Source organism: Coregonus clupeaformis, chromosome 24, assembly GCF_020615455.1.
Source record: "Coregonus clupeaformis isolate EN_2021a chromosome 24, ASM2061545v1, whole genome shotgun sequence".
NCBI classification, from domain to species: domain Eukaryota; kingdom Metazoa; phylum Chordata; class Actinopteri; order Salmoniformes; family Salmonidae; genus Coregonus; species Coregonus clupeaformis.
Window position 1 is genome coordinate 22,454,405 of NC_059215.1, and position 16,444 is coordinate 22,470,848.

General features: G+C 42.9%; 1 protein-coding gene across 1 annotated transcript in view; it reads left to right on the forward strand.

Moving 5' to 3' along the window:
- The first annotated feature begins 6,261 nt into the window (after positions 1-6,261).
- Positions 6,262-16,444, forward strand: part of LOC121538460 (beta-catenin-like protein 1) — a 28,131-nt gene continuing 17,948 nt past the window's right edge. The window contains exons 1-10 of the mRNA XM_041846489.2: positions 6,262-6,466; positions 6,957-7,139; positions 7,289-7,395; positions 7,584-7,723; positions 7,888-7,985; positions 8,401-8,494; positions 8,983-9,074; positions 9,383-9,455; positions 10,015-10,073; positions 13,127-13,275. Coding sequence (XP_041702423.1) covers positions 6,437-6,466; positions 6,957-7,139; positions 7,289-7,395; positions 7,584-7,723; positions 7,888-7,985; positions 8,401-8,494; positions 8,983-9,074; positions 9,383-9,455; positions 10,015-10,073; positions 13,127-13,275 — 1,025 coding nt within the window. The 5' untranslated portion in view covers positions 6,262-6,436. The remainder of the gene's footprint in view (positions 6,467-6,956; positions 7,140-7,288; positions 7,396-7,583; positions 7,724-7,887; positions 7,986-8,400; positions 8,495-8,982; positions 9,075-9,382; positions 9,456-10,014; positions 10,074-13,126; positions 13,276-16,444) is intronic.

The window sequence follows — 16,444 nt, forward strand, 5'->3', positions numbered from 1 at the left end:
AGAGTGTGCAAAGCTGTCATCAAGGCAAAGGGTGGCTATTTGAAGAATCAAAAATACTACATGGTTACTACATGATTCCATATGTGTTATTTCATAGTTTATGTCTTCACTATTATTCTACAATGTAAAAAATAGTAAAAATAAAGAAAAACCCTTGAATGAGTAGGTGTGTCCAAACTTTTGACTGATACTGTGTGTGTGTGTGTGTATATATATATATATATATTTATATTTTACCTCATTTCCCTTATCCCTTTTTTTGTGAACAAATGTGCAATGCACTTTCCGAACTCTGAAAGGCAGCAATATGCAAACAAAGTGTCTAGTCTGCCGGAAAACCACACAAAGAAAATTAAAAAGAAGAAGTAGAAGAGGAAGAAGATTTTTTTTATAACTAACCCAAGCTAGACCCCCTAAAAAATATATATATATATAAAAAAAAAAAAGAAAAAGAAAAAAAAGAAAGAGACCACAGCCTGTCGTTTCCAACGGGAGTAAATTAATCATTGTGGGCGGAACAAGCAAAGAGGTGGGCAGAGCCAAGCACTAGCTATCGAGATCCTATTGGTGTATTCTAGCATGTATTTGCATATTTCGATTAGGGAACGCCTACTCTGAAGTGTGCGTGTGCAATAACTCAATTCACCCTTGCAATCTTTATATTAATAATAATAATAATAATAATAATAATAATATGCCATTTAGCAGACGCTTTTATCCAAAGCGACTTACAGTCATGCGTGCATAATTTTTTTGTGTATGGGTGGTCCCGGGGATCGAACCCACTACCTTGGCGTTACAAGTGCCGTGCTCTACCAGCTGAGCTACAGAGGACCATCTTTCTAAACAACATACTTTTTTACAACTTTGGCAAAGAGTAAAGTCTACAAAACTTTGTCCACTCTGTTTGTAACAGATTCTAGTTTTGGGAACAGAAAACTGTATTGAAATCAAATGTTTCATTGATGAGATATTTATCAGAATGTCGGCCAAAATCAAATTTTCTCCATCTTCTCCCACTGCTGGCCGCTGGGCTTCCTCTCATCACCATATTTGGTGGTGAGTTGAAACGCCAACTGAATGCTTCAGATTTATTCATCCGGTGAAACATCTGGCTTGTTATCCCATCTGTGAAGAAGGACCTTAGAATTTCATGTCCCCATCAAAGTTCAGTCCGTGCTAACCGGGATCCTTGGGACATCCCTACCCCATTGCAGTTGAAATGTAAAATGGTTCAGGTAAGGGTTAAGGTTATGTTTAGGGTAGGGACATCCCAAGGATTCCGGATAGCACTGACCATCACAGTTCCCCCAAAGCAGCAAGTATGGTTAACTGCATACAAGGAGTCTGTCTGAAAGTGGGCGTGTCAACAGAAGTGTGAGGATCAACAGCGATACGCACTACACCAGCACTCTGTAATTGGTTAGACAGTTTTGATTGAGTGTGTTGTTTTTAGTTTCTGAACATGTTTTTATTGGTCAGTTCCCGACCATGTGAAAGAAGATTAGGAGAGCACACAACAAACACCTCACTTATACCCTAAATATGAAAAGAAAAGTAATTTTGACGTCAGTTATTAGTCTACAAGTTTTTCATTTATTGCCAATGAATCTTCATTATTAGGCCTACAACTCAATATGACATCTGTTCGGCTATCATCTGATGACAATTGTTAATAAGGCCAATTATAATTACTCTTGTATAATTGGGCAGCAAACACACTACCGATTTTTCATTGACCAATAAATCTAGGTTTGATTATTATAACTCATGGTATCTATTTGACTATCATCAGATGATGACAATACAATTGTGGTTGGCTCAATATACAGTTGAAGTCGTGAGGTTTACATACACTTAGGTTGGAGTCATTAAAACTTGTTTTTCAACCACTCCACAAATTTCTTTTTAACAAACTATAGTTTTGGCAAGTCGGTTAGGACATCTACTTTGTGCATGACACAAGACATTTTTCCAACAACTGTTTACAGACAGGTTATTTCACTTATAATTCACTGTATCACAATTCCTGTGTGTCAGAAGTTTACATACACTAAGTTGACTGTGCCTTTAAACAGCTTGGAAAATTCCAGAAAATGATGTCATGGCTTTAGAAGCTTCTGATAGGCTAATTGACATCATTTGAGTCAATTGGAGGTGTACCTGTGGATGTATTTCAAGGCCTACCTTCAAACTCAGTGCCTCTTTGCTTGACATCATGGGAAAATCTAAAGAAATCAGCCAAGACCTCTGGAAAAAATGGTAGACCTCCACAAGTCTGGTTCATCCTTGGGAGCAATTTCCAAACGCCTGCAGATACCACGTTCATCTGTACAAACAATAGTACATAAGTATAAACACCATGGGACCACGCAGCCGTCATACCGCTCAGGAAGGAGACGTGTTCTGTCTCCTAGAGATGAACGTACTTTGGTGCAAAAAGTGCAAATCAATCCTAGAACAACAGCAAAGGACCTTGTGAAGATGCTGGAGGAAACAGGCACAAAAGTATCTGTATCCACAGTAAAACGAGTCCTCTATCGACTTAACCTGAAAGGCCGCTCAGCAAGGAAGAAACCACTGCTCCAAAACCGCCATAAAAAAGCCAGACTACGGTTTGCAACTGCATATAGGGACAAAGATCATACTTTTTGGAGAAATGTCCTCTGGTCTGATGAAACAAAAATTGAACTGTTTGGCCATAATGACCATCGTTATGTTTGGAGGAAAAAGGGGGTATGCTTGCAAGCCGAAGAACACCATCCCAACCATGAAGCACGGGGATGGCAGCATCATGCTGTAGGGGTGCTTTGCTGCAGGAGGGCCTGGTGCACTTCACCAAATAGATGGCATCATGAGGAAGGAAAATTATGTGGATATATTGAAGCAACATCTCAAGACATCAGTCAGGAAGTTAAAGCTTGGTCGCAAATGGGTCTTCCAAATGGACAATGACCCCAAGCATACTTCCAAAGTTGTGGCAAAATGGCTTAAGGACAACAAAGTCAAGGTTTTGGAGTGGCCATCAGAAAGCCCTGACCTCAATCCTATAGAACATTTGTGGGCAGAACTGAAAAAGCCTGTGCGAGCAAGGAGGCCTACAAACCTGACTCAGTTACACCAGCTCTGTCAGTAGGAATGGGCCAAAATTCACCCTACTTATTGTGGGAAGCTTGTGGAAGGCTACCCGAAACGTTTGACCCAAGTTAAACATTTTAAAGACAATGCTACCAAATACTAATTGAGTGTATGTAAACTTCTGACCCAGTGGGAATGTGATGAAATAAATAAAAGCTGAAGTAAATCATTCTCTCTACTATTATTCTGACATTTCACATTCTTAAAATAAAGTGGTGATCCTAACTGACCTAAAACAGGGAATTTTTACTAGGATTAAATGTCAGGAATTATGAATTTGTATTTGGCTAAGGTGTATGTAAACTTCCGACTTCAACTGTAATTACTATTGTAGAATTGGGCAGCAAACCAGCTTAGAATGAAGAGTATTCAAGGACAAGTGTTAACAATAAAATCCATCACTATTATGACTTCCACCAGAAAACCACTGCACACAACAGACGAAAAGACAATGGCAAATTAACTTAATGACTTCTACATAAAGTTTGACTGACATTACTTATCTGCCAATTGTGTTAACATGCTCAACACCATTAGAACAATGAGACAGATTTCACCAGATGTATAAATGTGAAGCATCCAGTTGGTGTTTCCACTCACTACCAAATATGGTAGTGAGAGGAAGCCCAGTGGCCGGCGTTGTTTAGATGGCGTGCAAAGGCAAATTGAGTTATTGCACACGCGCACTTCACAGAGTAGGCATTCCCCAACAGAAATATGCAAATATAGGCTAGAAGGCGCCAATAGGATCTCGCTAGCTCGTGCTTGGCTCTGCCCACCTCCTTGCTTGTTCTGCCCACTATGGCTCATTTGTTCGCATTTGAAACGACAGGCTGTAGTCTATCTTGGTTTAGTTATACAGGCCTCCCGAGTGGCGCAGCGGTCTAAGGCACTGCATGGCAGTGCTTGAGGCGTCACTATGGACTCTGGTCCAATCCCAGGCTGTGTCACAGCCAGCCGTGACCGGGAGACCCATGAGGTGGCGGACAATTGGCCCAGCTTCGTCCGGGTTAGGGGAGGGTTTGGCTGGCCGGGATTTCCTTTTCCCATCGTGCTCTAGCCACTCCTTGTGGCAGGCCAGGCGCCTGCAAGCTTACTTCGGTGGCCAGCTGGACGGTGTTTCCTCCGACACATTGGTGCGGCTGGCTTCCGGGTAAAGCGAGCAGTGTGTCAAGAAGCAGTGTGGCATGGCGGGGTCGTGTTTCGGAGGACGCATGGCTCTCGACCTTCGCCTCTCCCGGGTCCGTAGGGGAGTTGCAGCGATGGGACAAGATTGTTACTACCAATTGATATCACAAAATTGGGGAGAAAAAGGGGGTAAAAGTACAACAACAAAAAACTAGAGAGAGGCCACCAAAGTCTTTAAGCAAACTGGCAACAGGCCCCGATGGTGTCTCTTCTTTGTGCAAAGGAACTTACACCAGCCTGGGTCCCTGTCTTTCAGAGTTCTCTACAGTTCCACCTCGGTGGAAGAAGGCAATCATCGCCCCTCTTCCCCAAAAGCCTTCTCCCAAAGAAAACAGACTGTTGACCAGTTGCTCTGACCTCCATTGTGATGAAGTGTCTTGAAAAGATCATGGTGTGCAAGCTTCAGTCAGACTAAACACACTGTTGGACCCTTATCAGTTTGCTTACAAATACAAGCGTGGCACTGATGAAGCAATCCTCAGCATAGTGCATCTCATCCTGCAACATCTGGAGAATCCCAAGGCCTATTCTCGACTGCTATTTGTGGATTTTAGTTCCGCATTTAACATCTTGCAGCCACACATCTTCCTCAGTAAGCTCAGACAGATGTCAGTCAACCCTTATACCATCAGGCGGTATCACTCATTTCTGACCAACAGGACCCAGCAGGTCCGAGTGAACGAGACCCTGTCTGAGCCCAAGGTCATTAAGGTGCCCCCCAAGGCTAAGAGTTCAAACATCCTATTCACACTGTATACAAATGAATGTACAAGTAGACACACTGAACAAAAATATAAACACCAAATGCAACAATTTCAATGATTTTACTGAGTTACAGTTCATATAAGGAAATCAGTCAATTGAAATAAATTCATTAGGCAGATGGCAGACAGTGTGTATGGTGTCGTGTGGGTGAGCGGTTTGCTGATGTCAACGTTGTGAACAGAGTGCCCCATGGTGGCGGTGGGGTTATGGCATGGGCAGGCATAAGCTACGGACAACGAACACAATTGCAATTTATCGATGGCAATTTGAATGCACAGAGATACCTTGACGAGATCCTGGAGCCCACTGTTGTACCATTCATCCGCCGCCATCACCTCATGTTTCAGATTGATAATGCACGGCCCCATGTCACAAGGATCTGTAAATAATTCCTGGAAGCTGAAAATGTCCCAGTTCATCCATGGCCTGCATACTCATCAGACATGTCACCCATTGAGCATGTTTGGGATGCTCTGTATCAACGTGTACAACAGCGTGTTCCAGTTCCCGCCAATATCCAGCAACTGCCATTGAAGAGGAGAGGGACAATATTCCACAGGTCACAATCAACAGCCTGATCAACTCTATGCGAACGAGATGTCACGCTGCATGAGGCAAATGGTGGTCACACCAGATACTGACTGGTTTTCTGATCCACTAACCTACTTTTTTTTTCTGGTATCTGTGACCAAAATATGCATATCTGTCTTCCCAATCATCTGAAATCCATAGATTTGGGCCTAATTTATTTATTTCAATTGACTGATTTCCTTATATGAACTGTAACTCAGTAAAATCTTTGAAATTGTTGCATGTTGCGTTTATATTTTTGTTGAGTGTCCTTTAACAGACTAGGTTTGCTAACATTAGCTTGGTAGATTATAGTCACGTTAATGTTAGGCAGCTAGTTAACATCTACAATAACTTAGGTAGCTACACCAAAGACACAGCTCAAAGTGCATGGCAAAATATTAGCCTAACTAAAATGTCTTACTGTCATCTCTGCCGACCAAGACCACACTCGGAAAGCTTGAAAACACACAGCAGCCACGCAAAACGGTCTTGAGCGGCAACAAATCTGTCCAATTAGCTGACTTCAGTTGACACGCCCACTTCCAGACACTCACGTATGCAGTTACCCATGACTCCAAAGCAAGCCTCCTCTTCAGAATATCACGACAATTAATTACTTTACGGTAGCATTTGCTGTTTTGAGTTGTAAGCGGAAAATTGCTACACTAGCATATTAGCCAGTATTCCTTGTGGATAGCTGTAGCTAGCTAACCGTTGCCGATAACTTAACATTTAAAGGTTTATTTTTCCACGTTTTGGATAACCTTTCGTCATGGATGTAGGCGAGCTACTGAATTATCAGGTATCGTTAATTAGTGAGACATGTCCTTAGTGTTTGCTGCAAATGTGTTGACTAGCTAGCAAAATAAATGTTTAAACCACCGTCACCGTCTTTGACCATAGCTAGCTAGCTACATTGCTAGCGAACTGGCTAACATGATTGCTAGTTAGCTAATAAACCAAGTTCACTAGCTAAGTTAGTTAGGGATGTGACAGATGAAAGAGAGATGTCTATCAGATGTCAAGTTAGTCTAGCTACTTTGCTAGCTAACTAGTTTGTGATAAACTCTTGTCTAGTTCTGCTCTGTTAGCTAGCTAGCTAAAGTAATGTCCCTCTCATGGAATATAATTTATTGAGCATCAAATATATTACAGAAATCAAGTACTATTTACATGTGACGATGAATGCATTTCAATTTGCATTGTTTACTTTTTGGTTGGCCCACTCTTTGCTTGGATGCATTACCCTGTTTTGAAGTACCTGCTTGACATGGTGTTAATGTTCATTGTAGCCTGACAGGGGGGCAAAACGTCTACGGGCAGGTGATGATGATGATGATGACCCCAGAAGCAAAAAGACCGGTAGAGAGCTGGCCAGACACCTGGAGGGAGATGACAGTGAAGACCCGAGTGGTGAGAGGAAGAGAATACTGGAGAAACTCATGGATGATGATGAGGATGCAGACGACCAAGAGGTGGGGAAAGTTTAAGTGGCATGATAAAGCATGCATGCATAGCTAAATGTGCTGATCTTGTTACTAACATACTTTTTGTTGTCTTGGTAACACTTTTCACCAAAGGGCACTTTTTTTCTTCTTCTTTCTTTTATAAAAAAATTATCCAGGGTGAACCAGTGGATGAGAGTTCGGTGAAGAAAATGATCCTGACCTTTGAAAAAAGGTCCTACAAGAACCAAGAGCTGAGGATAAAGTTCCCAGACACTCCGGGGAGGTGAGTTAATGAGAGGGAAACGTTCTTCCTGAGTTAAGCTATACAGTCAATATAATTGCTTTTGTCTTATAGAGTTATCAATCTACTGTAAGGGTAAATTGACTTGCTGCTTCAATAACATGACATTGCATTCAACAAGTCTGGACTTATTTTCCATGTATGACATACTTTTTTATTCCCCTGTCCAGGTTCATGGAAACAGAGCTGGATTTGAATGACATCATCCAGGAGATGCATGTCATAGCCACCATGCCTGATCTCTACCACCTCTTGGTGGAGCTCAATGCTGTCCATTCCCTGCTGGGCTTACTTAGCCACGAGAACACAGATATCCTTTCCTTCAAAGATGGCTTACTAAGCATCTTTCACTCTTTAATTCAGTTAATTTACCTGCACTTATGTTATTCTATGCATTTGACCTTGAATTAGACAACTAATTTTTCTAAACTGAACATATTGATACAAACTGTAAAAATCCTTAGCCTCTCCTACATATCGCCATTGCAGTGGTTGATTTGTTACAAGAGCTGACAGACATCGACACACTTCATGAAAGTGAGGAGGGGGCTGAAGTACTCATAGACTCTTTGGTGAGTCCAGTTTGTTTGAATACCATCAATGTATGCATTTAGGTTATCTGGCATGGTTATATGCCATTTTCTTGTTATGTCTCATGCGTCCACAACCATATTGATGCTGATGAAAATGAACTCAATAGATAAAGCAGATTAAATCCCAGCTAATGTCCATGGCCTTAGTTAAAATGGTCTGTCTTAGCCCTCCCTTTGCACTCACTTTGACAACAGCAAAGGCATTGGCTGTTTTCTGGAAAAGGTTGAGTGCCCCTTCATAATGTCTGCTAACATTTAGAAAGACGAGGCAAAGGTGAAATCTTACACGACTTATAAATGAGCAGCGGAAATGAGGCATGAGTCTTTATTGTTGTCACTCACGACAATATTCCATAATGCTTTGATAACAACCTGTCTCCTTCTCTAACTGTAGCTGGAGGGACAGGTTGTGGCCCTTCTGGTGCAGAACATGGAGAGGCTGGATGAGCAGGTAAAGGAGGAAGCTGATGGAGTCTACAACACGTTAGGTAAGACCCACTGCGCAATGTGTACATGACTTGACAAAATATGGGGATTATTTAAATGTTCGTAAAATTTAATTTGGGCTCAGTACTTCTAGTGTTTTGATGGCGTCTTATCAAGGCAGCTCTCCAGGCTTGAATAAGCATTTTGTCTCCTTCCTGGTTGGGGCTCACAGGCTCATGTCCTCCAGGATGGTGTCTGCTGAGTTGGAATTAGTGATAAAGGCTTCCTTCTCCTCCAGCAGGCCTCTCTTTCTGTGCGTCTCACTCACTCTATCTCTCCCTCTATTTGTCTCTCTCTCCTCTCTCCCTCTTTTCTCCATTGGGGTTTTGCCGCCCTTCTGCTGAATGAGTGAGATATCAGGTGTCTCAGACAGCTTTATAATGCAAATATTAGCAAAGGTATCTGAGACCTCTATACTTCTCAGGAGGTGCTGTCAGAATTTGATGGTCTCATATTCACCTCTCTCTTCTATCCCATCTCTCTCCATCAGCCATCATTGAAAACATGGCAGAGTTCAGGCCTGGCCTATGCACAGAAGCAGCTCAGCAAGGACTCATGCAGTGGTTGCTAAAAAGAATAAAGGTGAGGATATAACTGAAGATGACACATTCCATTGGTTATTGTTGCTGTATGTAGAGCTTTCTGCAGGCTGGGTCGATATGTCTGATTTGAAATGTGTCTGTTGTAGAACTAGACCTACAGTATAGTGTATACAGGCTTTCAATTGCTCATGCTGTGACTGATTTTGGCATGCCATCACTGGTTTTGGCATGCCATCACTGGTTTTGGCATGCCATCACTGGTTTTGGCATGCCATCACTGGTTTTGGCATGCCATCACTGGTTTTGGCATGCCATCACTGGTTTTGCCCCTCCCTTTCTCTCTTTCAGGCAAAGATTCCTTTCGATGCTAACAAGCTGTACTGCAGTGAAATCTTGGCTATCTTGCTTCAAAACAATGACAGTACGTTTACAGCCCTTTCCTCTGTAGTTGCTGTACAATGTGATAAACGTTTTTCGTCTAATGTAGTCTTGTAAAATAAACATAGCCACAGAGGTGATTGTTGTGGCTGCGGACCAAAATAGTAGAGTATCATGACCGGTTAAAGTATACTATTTGTCAGTGTCTGAGTGGCTGGGTCCAGAAGACCTTGGAGTGCTGCAGGACGACAGACAGGCACCAGGTCCAGATCAGTAATGGACTGGGCAACATTGATATTCTGTTTGAGTCCTATCTCATTTTCCTCTCTGTGTTCCCCTCTGAGTGAGTTTAGCTACCTGGGTTGGTTGTGCTGTGTTGCATATAGCAGCTCGATCTGGATCGATTCATCTTCTCCCTTGGCTTTTATCACCATGTTTTTCAATGTTTATGCGCCACACTCCTTTAACAGTTAGTCTCTCTCTCTCCTTCCCTCTCTCTCCTTCCCTCTCTCTCTCTCCCCCCTCTCTCTCCTTCCCTCTCACTGCATCCTGCTCTTCTATTTTATCCTCTCCTCCCACCTCTTCTCTCCCTCTACTTCCAGGCACCAGGGAGCTCTTGGGGGAGCTGGATGGAATTGACGTGTTACTGCAGCAGCTCTCTGTAAGCCTGTCTTTTCAAATGTTATACTATTCCTCCTAGGCTTGTGTGGTATACCGTATACCGGAGTATTTAGAAATGCCGACGGTATGATTTTCAATACTGTCCCCCCCAAAAAGTATTATTATTTTAGTATTCACAAATTCATTTGAGCCTGTCACATGGTATGTTTGTTTTCCGATCCAATGTTGAGCAGCACAAAAGAGATGATCAAGTTACACTTGAAATTCACTACTAATGTTTGCCAGCTAAACATCTTATAACTCCATAAGTTAACTATCTAAGATGTGCCCTAGCTATAGGTGGCTAGCTTGCAAGATGAAGCTTCTTGGTTACAGCAGAGACAATCAATCCCCTCCTGGATCAAGTGCGAGTAGCCTTTTGAGATAGCTTGTTGTATAACTTTATGAGCTGTGTTGTCTGTCTTTGCATTTAGTTTATGTTCACTTGCGCTTGTTAGCATTTAGCTAGTGTCCGCAATTTAAAAAAAACATTAAATAACATAAAAAAAGTTTGGAAAGAAATAGTGCCGGTAATACCGTATCCCCCAGTATGGTACAGGAACAGTGTGAAGGTATGGAAATCTTGATACCGCCCAACCCTAGCTCCTCCCGTCTCTCTGATTCATCCATGTCTCACGCTCACCTCACATCACACTGTTGAAGTTTCAGCAGATCATAAGAACTGTCTGTTCTTTACAGGAGTGATCTATTCATCCCCCCTTCTTCTTCACATCGTGCTGAGCGAATAGTGCTTTTTGAGGTCGGTTCGGCTTTGGTTAGATTTTTTTATTGCAAGTTTCGATTTTTCTTTTTAAACATGAAATATATTATCAAATAATGACATAAAAAAATGATTTTAGAGCTTTTTAATGGTAATTCCAAAGCCAAAAATAATGAACAATAATGAACATCTGGGGCGGCAGGTAGCTTAGTGGTTAAGAGCGTTGTGCCAGTAACCGAAAGGTCGCTGGTTCTAATCCCCGAGCCGACTAGGTGAAAAATCTGTCGATGTGCCCTTGAGCAAGGCACTTAACCCTAATTGCTCCTGTAAGTCGCTCTGGATAAGAGCGTCTGCTAAATGACTAAAATGTATGTAAATGTAAAAATGTAAAACATTCAATTGCCAAAACATTGAAAATATTCCATTGTCTCTGTCAAGTCCACATTGGGTAGACATCAATAGAAATATAAGAAATTACTATGAAATAATGCAATATTTCAGTTGTGTATATTACATTTACATTTTAGTCATTTAGCAGACACTCTTATCCAGAGCGACTTACAGTTAGTGAGTGCATACATTCTTTTATTTTTATTTTTTATACTGGCTCCCCGTGGGAATCGAACCCACAACCCTGGCGTTGCAAATGCCATGCTCTACCAACTGAGCTACATCCCTGCCGGCCATTCCCTACCCTGGATGACGCTGGGAAAATTGTGCGCCGCCCCATGGGTCTCCCGGTCGCGGCCGGCTACGACAGAGTTACTTAGTTTTTGATGACTTTATTATTTTTCATTCCTTAAAGTCATAATCTCATCTCTGCTCAGGCAGTAGCAGCCAGCCAGACAACGTTATCTCTGTGCTCCCCATACTGTACTCAATCAATCAATCAATCAAATTGTATTTATAAGCAGATGTCACAAAGTGCTATACAGAAACCCAGCCTAAAACCCCAAACAGCAAGCAATGCAGATGTAGAAGCACAGTGGCTAGGAAAAACTCCCTAGAAAGGCAGAAACCTAGAGAGGAACCAGGCTCTGAGGGGTGGCCAGTCCCTTCTGGCTGTGTCGGGTGGAGATTATAACAGTACATGGCCATTAAGGCCAGATTTTTTCTCCAAGATGTTCAAACGTTCATAGATGACCAGCAGGGTCAAATAATAATCACAGTGGTTGTAGAGGTTGCAACAGGTCAATACATCAGGAGTAAATGTCACTTGGCTTTTCATAGCCGGGCATTTAGAGGTCGAAATAGCAGGTGTGGTAGAGAGAGAGAGAGTTGAAAACAGCAGGTCTGGGACAAGGTAGCACATCCGGTGAACAGGTCAGGGTTCCATAGCCGCAGGCAGAAGAGTGGAAACTGGAGCAGCAGCACGACCAGGTGGACTGGGGACAGCAAGGAGTCATCAGGCCAGGTAGTCCTGAGGCTGGGGACCTGAGCTAGTCTGCCTAAAGGTCGTACGCATGCTTCCCAGCCGAAACAGTTTGGAAGATTTTGTGCACATATTATGACGTTTTGGACTTTGGTAAGGGGGTTTTCGGCTGTTCGGGCACGCATTTTTCTTTTCTTGAGGCAAGCTGAAGTCGGTAGCCGAAGTCTTGGCCCCTTCGTCGGTGATTGGTCAACAGTAGGGATTCTTCAATAAAGTATTGGTTGTCATTCAATGAGAGACGACTCATTTTAATGCACATTTTTTCCATTGAGAAATACTGCACCAAAAATCTTTGTTAGATGTAAAATTGCGCGACTAAGATTTCCTCAGCAAAAAAGTCAATTTTTCTTGAGTTATTTTAGATGAATTCTGACTATTTTGAGGAAGTGTATACTGGCTACGGTATAGTGTATACTGGCTACAAAATGGACAAACAATTAGTTGTTTAATAACCAACCCCTCCTAACCTCTGTTAGATTAGCCTTTTGGCTAACTATTATACTACTTGATATATTCAAGGCCTGCAGTATAATGATGTCTAATGCAAATTAATAAGACTTAGAAGTGTAACTTGATGCTAGACAGATGTTCTGCTTTGCTTTGTAAGCATCTCCACTCTGTTGGCGAATCCGGTTGCAAGCTTTCAGTGTGTCCTTAGTTCTCAGGGCACTGCACTGCATTACACCCAAAATGCATTTGGTTGAATACTGGTCTATCTATGTGATGTGTCTCATACACCATTGATTACAGTTACACTGTTGAAAGTCTGCTAATGAGCCAAACAAGCTCATCATTTATTTCGTTTTTACTGAATTTACCAGCATCACAGTTCTACGTTTTTTGTGGCCATGTCACCTCCCTGGTGATAGACAGTAGAAGTGTGGGTGTCATTCTCCTTCAGGTGTTCAAACGCCACAACCCAGCCACGGCAGAGGAGCAGGAGATGATGGAGAACCTGTTTGATGCCCTGTGCTCCTGTCTGATGCTGGCTGCCAATCGGGACCGCTTCCTCAGGGGAGAGGGTCTGCAGCTCATGAACCTCATGCTTAGGTAAAGACTCAGATGTTTAACACCTCTTGAAGAAATGAGTCTCCACACAAATATCTCAGTTGTAATGTTTCAATCATTTAATGTCCTAAGCTTTCAGCTAAAACAAATCTTCATCCAAGTACCTCCTCAAAGGAGGACTAAGGTAGAGATGGACAGTTCCCCGGCTTGGCTGTAGTCCTTTTTTAATTTCAACCCTCCTTTCAATTCACACAGGTCGCTGGTGATCTGAGATCATTACGCAGTAGGGATATATGTAAATTGACATCTTTGAACTCAACCTTTGTTTGCTGTTAAGGCTGTCAGAGGACGCACCATGCACCCCAGTGAGTGGTAGGGTTGAGTGATGTCTTTGTGTTCGCACAGCACATCTCTGGCTCTGCTCAGCTGCCAGTCCAATCAATCAGCCGACAGAGCGCTGCAGCACCACGACGTTACCTTAAAGAGCAATACAGAGACATTACATGTATTTATGAAACCCTCCATGTCCAAGCTCTAATCATCACGACGACGCCAGGCAGACAGACCGATTAAAACCAAAATCAATATCTAATTATAGCGATGCAAAACCCGTTTTTAAATCATCCACAGGAGAAGGCTCTCAGAATGGGTTATCTAGGGAGCAACACGTAACTCTCTCTTTTTACTTCTCATAAGATTCACAGAATCATAAGTTCTGCACCTCTGCTTCGATAGTTTTCTCTGTTTTTGTAGAGGTTAGGCTTTATCAAAGGGTTTGCAATATGAGCTTAGGAACACGGTTGTAGGCATCTTTATAATTGCCTTTGTTTGAATTTTTTCAACTGTTTAACTTTGTCTAAAAAATGACTTCCTCATAAGCTGCAGAAACGTTGTGTTTTGAGGAGTTCTTAAAGGACTGCCAATAGCAAGTTGCGAAGGACTCCTTGTAGCTAGGTTAAATACACTACATGGTATGTGGACGCCTGCTCGTCGAACATCTCATTCCAAAATCATGGGCATTAATATGGAGTTGGTTCACCCCTTCACTACTCAGCAAATTGGATGTAGTCTATCACAGTGCCATCCGTTTTGTCTCCAAAGCCCCATACACTACCCACCACTGTGACCTGTACGCTCTTGTAGGCTGGTCCTCACTACATGTTCGTCGTCAAACCCACTGGCTTCAAGCCATCTATAAATCACTGCTAGGCAAATCCCCGCCTTATTTTAGCTCATTGGTCACCATAGCAGCACCCACCCGTAGTCTGCGCTCCAGCAGGTATATCTCACTGGTCATCCCCAAAGCCAACACCTCCTTTGGCCGCCATTCCTTCCAGTTCTCTGCTGCCAATGACTGGAACGAACTGCACAAATCTCTGAAGCTGGAGACTCTTATCTCCCTCACTAACTTTAAGCATCAGTTGTCAGAGCACCTTACCGATCACTGCACCTGTACACAGCCCATCTGAAATTAGCCCACCCAACTACCTCATCCCTATATTGTTATTTATTTTGCTATTTTGCATCCCAGTATCTCTATTTGCACATAATCTCTTGCACATCTAGCATTCCAGTGTTAATACTAATTGTAATTATTTTGCACTATAGCCTATTTATTGCCTTACCTCCATAACTTGCTACATTTGCACACACAATATATATATTTTCTGTTGTATTTTTTGACTTTTGTTTTTTTACCCCATATGTAACTCTGTGTTGTTGTTTTTATCGCACTGCTTTGCTTTATCTTGGCCAGGTCGCAGTTGTAAATGAGAACTTGTTCTCAACTGGCTTACCTGGTTAAATAAAGGTGAAATTATTTTATTTTTTAAATAAAAATAAATAAATCAATCACATTTTATTTATAAAGCCCTTTTTAATCAGCAGATGTCACAAAGTGCTATACAGAAACCCAGCCTAAAACCCCAAACAGCAAGCAATGCAGATGTAGAAGCACGGTGGCTAGGAAACACTCCCTAGAAAGGCAGAAACCTAGAGAGGAACCAGGCTCTGAGGGGTGGCCAGTCCCCTTCTGGCTGTGCCGGGTGGAGATTATAACAGTACATTATAACAGATTTTTCTCCAAGATGTTCATAGATGACCAGCAGGGTCAAATAATAATCACAGTGGTTGTAGAGGTTGCAACAGGTCAGTACATCAGGAGTAAATGTCACTTGGCTTTTCATAGCCGGGCATTTAGAGGTTGAAATAGCAGGTGCGGTAGAGAGAGAGAGAGAGAGTTGAAAACAGCAGGTCTGGGACAAGGTAGCACATCAGATGAATAGGTCAGGATTCCATAGCCGCAGGCAGAAGAGTGGAAACTGGAGCAGCAGCACGACCAGGTGGACTGGGGACAGCAAGGAGTCATCAGGCCAGGTAGTCCAGAGGCATGGTCCTAGGGCTCAGCTTCTCCGGGATGGGAGAGAGGGAGCTATAACAGCCTCCACTCTTCTGGGAAGGCTTTCCACTAGATGTTGAAACATTGTTGCGAGGACTTGCTTCCATTCAGCCACGAGCATTAGTGAGGTTGGGCACTGATGTTAGGCGATTAGGCCTGGCTCGCAGTCGGCGTTCCAATTCATCCCAAAGGTGTTCGATGGGGTTGAGGTCAGGGCTCTGTGCAACCATGAAAAACAGCCCCAGATCATTATTCCTCCTCCACCAAACCTTACAGTTGGCACTATGCATTCGGGCAGGTAGCGTTCTCCTGGCATCCACCAAACCCAGATTCGTCCGTCGGATTGCCAGATGGTGAATCGTGATTCATCACTCCAGAAAAGTCGTTTCCACTGCTCCAGAGTCCAATGGCGGCGAGCTTTACACCTCTCTAGCCGACGCTTGGCATTGCGCATGATGATCTTAGGCTTGTGTGCGGCTGCTCGGCCATGGAAACCCATTTCATGAAGCTCCCGACGAACAGATATTGTGCTGACTTTGTTTCCAGAAGCAGTTTGGAACTCGGTAGTGAGTGTTGCAACTGAGGACAGACAAATTTTACGCGCTACTCGCTTCAGCACTCGGCGGTCCCATTCTGTGAGCTTGTGTGGCTCCTAGACGTTTCCACTTCACAATAACAGCACTTACAGTTAACCGGGGCAGATGTAGCAGGGCAGACATTTGACGAACTGACTTGTTGGAAAGGTGGCATCCTATGACAGTGCCACGTTGAAAGTCACTGAGCTCTTCAGTAAGTCCATTCTACAACCAATGT